The sequence below is a fragment of the Phaethon lepturus genome, unplaced genomic scaffold (assembly GCF_000687285.1).
Source record: "Phaethon lepturus isolate BGI_N335 unplaced genomic scaffold, ASM68728v1 scaffold32009, whole genome shotgun sequence".
NCBI lineage: Eukaryota > Metazoa > Chordata > Aves > Phaethontiformes > Phaethontidae > Phaethon > Phaethon lepturus.
The window spans coordinates 4,452-8,484 of NW_010563307.1; the positions used below are offsets into that span (position 1 = coordinate 4,452).

Consider the following 4,033-nt stretch of genomic DNA (forward strand, 5'->3'; position numbering starts at 1 on the left):
AATGCTGAGACCAGGACTGAATATAAAAAATACCCAGATCAGAAACCCAGAAGACATGAGGAGGACCTGACATCCCATGCGTCTTGTCCTGCATGTCATCACAAGGAATCCTACCAGACAGCTTGGACAAGCACAGCTTGGTACTTTTGAGTACGTGGTTATGAATCCAATGAGTGAAACTGGCTCAGGTTTAATGAAAATCACTTTCTCCTATGAGGTCTGGCACCCAGTTTTGGTACTGTTACTGTAATGTTGCAGCATTGTTTTGCTACTTTGAAGAGCTACAGATGCTCTCTTTTCTGAGGGCACCCAGGCAGGACATTTGTGCAGAGGCTCAGCAACTCAGCTGTTTGGCAACACTTCCCCGGAGGCCATCACACCTCTGAGGACAGCCCCGAGTTTACCGATAGGACGGAGGACAGGAGCAGGATCTCCAGAGAAAGTGCTCCATTTCTCCTTTCCAGGGGCTGTGCTTGGATTTGCAACGACTTCCCGGCAGTCACTTGTGTAGAGCATGACCTGGCCTGATGCCACAAGCGCCTTGTTGCCAGCTGGGTGCTTCTCAAGCTACAGCTGATGATTGTGGTGACTTAGGACAGCTGGAACCAACTGTATCCACTGGCACGGACAGTGCGTTGTGCTGCTGTTCAGGACTGCTGTCTGCCATGCTGGGTTAACCAGGTATCTTAGGTTACACCAAGAGGAACAACTTGAAATAGGAGACTCTGGATGCTGTGGAAATGCCAGTTGTGAAATGAGCGCAGTTACGAAGCAGCATGTTTTCATGCTTCCTTTTTCTGTTTACTCCAAATACATCAAAACAAGTGCATAAGCCATAAGTCAATATAGATATAGTGGTGAAATGCCAGATAATTATTGTAGCTACCCAAATATCTGGGCATATGAATAATACGATAGCAAAATGTAGAGATTACCTTACCTAATTTAATTACGCAATGTTTAGGAGCACTCTACTTCATCTACATGGCAAGGTAATCAACCCGCAATTTAACTGTAAGACTCATCTTTTTCATGGTCAGAAATGCCTTTCTGTTTATGCCCTCTTGCAGAAAAAACAGTAAAGCTCCAATTCAGATCCTTCCCTTTCATCTATGTGGAGAATGTCTGACAGCTTGTTCTTTGCTGTAACAATTATTAACTTTCTCTACTGTTCAAAGTGAGAGATTTGATTTTACTGAATAAAAGAACTCTAACTAGTTCTAGGAATCGGGAACATTAAAGACATTTTGACAGTAAGTGGCCAAAATCAAAATGTGGCTTCTAATGTGACTAAAAGACAGCCATGATAAGGCTGCTGGAATCCTAAATGAGGAGAGTGATTCAAGCTAACCAGCACTCCAGGCGCATCAGCATAAACCTACTTTTCTCAACAGACCAGACACACATCCACACTCCTGTCTGTTACAACGAAATATCAATCCTCCTGTTTGAAGCAATAATGAGAGACAAAATTAAATAGCTCACTAGGTTTTGATGGCAACTGCACAGCCCTTCCACAGATCAAAGTTCAGCCCTGTTGTCAACAGATTTCAACTTAAGATCTGTAAGTTATTCTGTATAAAGCAGGTGCCAAAACTTCACTGCCAACCAGTAGAGACTGTGTCTCTCCTGTACAAGCAGAGAGGAGCATGGATAATGCGCTCTCATACAAGGCAAATACACATCACTAAGAATCAGTACAGAGCCAGGTCTGAGATCCTGGCCTGCAGCAGACTGGACTTATCAAAGTTTTGCTGATGCATTGCGCATACCTGGAGAGGGCTTGGCCTCCTGGCCAGTAAATTGCCCAGAACGGGTCCCCATAAGGCCACAGGTCAGGTTTTTCCCTCCAGAACCTGCAGCGAGGGGTGAGGAGGCGCAGTCGTATCTCTGGCGTGAGATGCCCACTGCTGGTGACCTCCGTGTTCTCCTCCAAAAACGCTCTCACCTCAGGGTCCAGAGACTTGCCGGCGCTCCAATGGCAGCAGCGCTTCCAGCGCTGAGTGAGGCCTCCCCTCCTGCTCCTCCAAGTTTTGGCAAAGGTGTTCTGCTTGCCCAAGAGGAGAAGCCGCTTCCAGCCGCGGAAGGCCATGTCTCCCCAAGGACAAACCCTCCCCAGGAGAGCTCAGAGCACAGCTTATCTGAAGCAGGTGATAATGCAGAAAGCTTGAAACAAACTCATAGGATGTTGTATTTCATAGCGATGGATGACAATTCCTAAAAGGAGAACAATGCTACGTAAGTGATGTTTCTTCAGTGACTTCAAGGCTATGCACCACCAGGGCTTTAGGAAGAGGTGGTTGACGTGCTGTTGTGTGACCATGAATGCGTGCCTTGCCACTGCCCAAAGAGCCTTTGAGGTCTGAAAGAAGTGGTATTTAAGGAAGAAGCTATCAAGAGACCCATTCAGGAGAGTGCTATAAACATACTCAGTGAGAAACAACCAGTTAGCAGGACAGCTGATAGAGCTAAAAATTAAATGTGCAGCCTTTTAACGTCTCCCTCCCTCTACCTTGAAGATATACACACAGCAAGCTACTCCCTTTCAAGGTTCTTCATTGATTCTTAATTTTGCAGGAGGACTCTGGCATTGCAGGACCTATGAGCATAGCAAAGGTTATCAGTAGCTTGGTTGAGAGATGCCGTTAATTACAAGTTTTATAATGGGTATGAGTCTTTTATTTGAAAGCGTCTTTTTAAAGTCAAGCAATTAAGGATTTCCTCAAAATACTTTCCTCTTTCTCCCTCTGATTTGTCAGGCTGACAGCTCCAAAATGAAGAAAAAAAAAAAAATCCCCAAGAACTGATCTGAATCAGAATACTCCCAATTTGTTGCATTTCAGTCTGTATTTTAAAGAATCCATTAGTCTTATGGTGCAATAGTCTCACGTGGATGCTCTCAGCTGTAGAAGTAGATCTCTATCCCTGTAGCCCACTCCCTATGAGAAACGTGCTCCAAGCTGTCTAGAGAGAAACTGAATCCAACATGTCTTAAAAAATTAAGTTTTTAAAAGGTGAGACAGTTCAGACTGGATGAGCTCACACTCAAAGGCCTTCTGACACCACTCAAGGCCAGTTTTCAGGTCAGAAGCAGTGAAGAAACAGAGAATGGAAGATTGGTATGTCGGTTTAGACTCACTTAAGAATCAGGAGAATGGAAGCCACAGCACTCATCAGAGAAGGGAATGAAGAAGAGCCTCTCGGCGCTTCATCACCATATGCTCCTCATCCACCATCTCTTGCAGACCCTAAGTCCTTCTTACACTGATCCTGTGAGTATCCTTACCAAGCAGTGGCCTTGAAGAGACAGCAACTGTTTTCCCCACTTCCTGCTCAGAACTCCTCCTTTATCCATCCTTTACTATTGCCGTTATCTTTTTTTCCTTCTTCATCTTGCGCTCTAATTTCTTTCAGTAACTCAGACTTACTTACTTCAAGGTACAGCTTTTGAACCTCCCCCTAAGCTGATGGCCAGAGAAGCATTTAAGGCCTGTGCTTCCACAACAGCAAGACTGCAAGTATGAACAGACGCAAGAGAAACTGTGCTCTCTATTTTGCGATTGTTTTTTCTCTTCTGCAGTGGAGAAGAGAGAAAACATGCTTTCTTCATGAAAAAGCAGAACGATGCATGAAGAAAATCAACTACAGCCCATCCCTGCCAATTTTTCACAACAGAAGAACTGTGGCCAGCTTTGCCATCTAGAGCTGTGCAGGTTGTCCTTAAAAAAACACTAGGGAAAGGGACAACAGGAAAAAAAATGCTAATAAAGCCTTAACACTTCATATTTTATTACTTCAGTTTTTCTTTATTTGTCTGTTTCTTTAGTAAAATTTTATATGTGTCTAGTGGTGTTTTTATTGTGTCCTGGCCTTTGCTTTAGGCACTGAGTTTAGTTTGATCGCTCACCAAAACGTTAAGCTGTGAACTTCCCTCTACTTCGCTATTTAGGCTGATAGCCCTCTTAAGTCTTTGTTTAAATGATTTAGTAAAGGCTTTGGGTTTTTATTACAAATAAATACATGTGTCTGAACG

The 4,033-nt window shown here is 43.9% G+C and overlaps 1 protein-coding gene across 1 annotated transcript in view; it reads right to left on the reverse strand.

The window, feature by feature from the left end:
* Positions 1-2,092, reverse strand: part of METTL20 (methyltransferase like 20) — a 4,272-nt gene extending 2,180 nt beyond the window's left edge. The window contains exon 1 of the mRNA XM_010294538.1: positions 1,773-2,092. Within this exon, the coding sequence (XP_010292840.1) occupies positions 1,773-2,092 (320 nt within the window). The remainder of the gene's footprint in view (positions 1-1,772) is intronic.
* Positions 2,093-4,033: the final 1,941 nt, after the last annotated feature.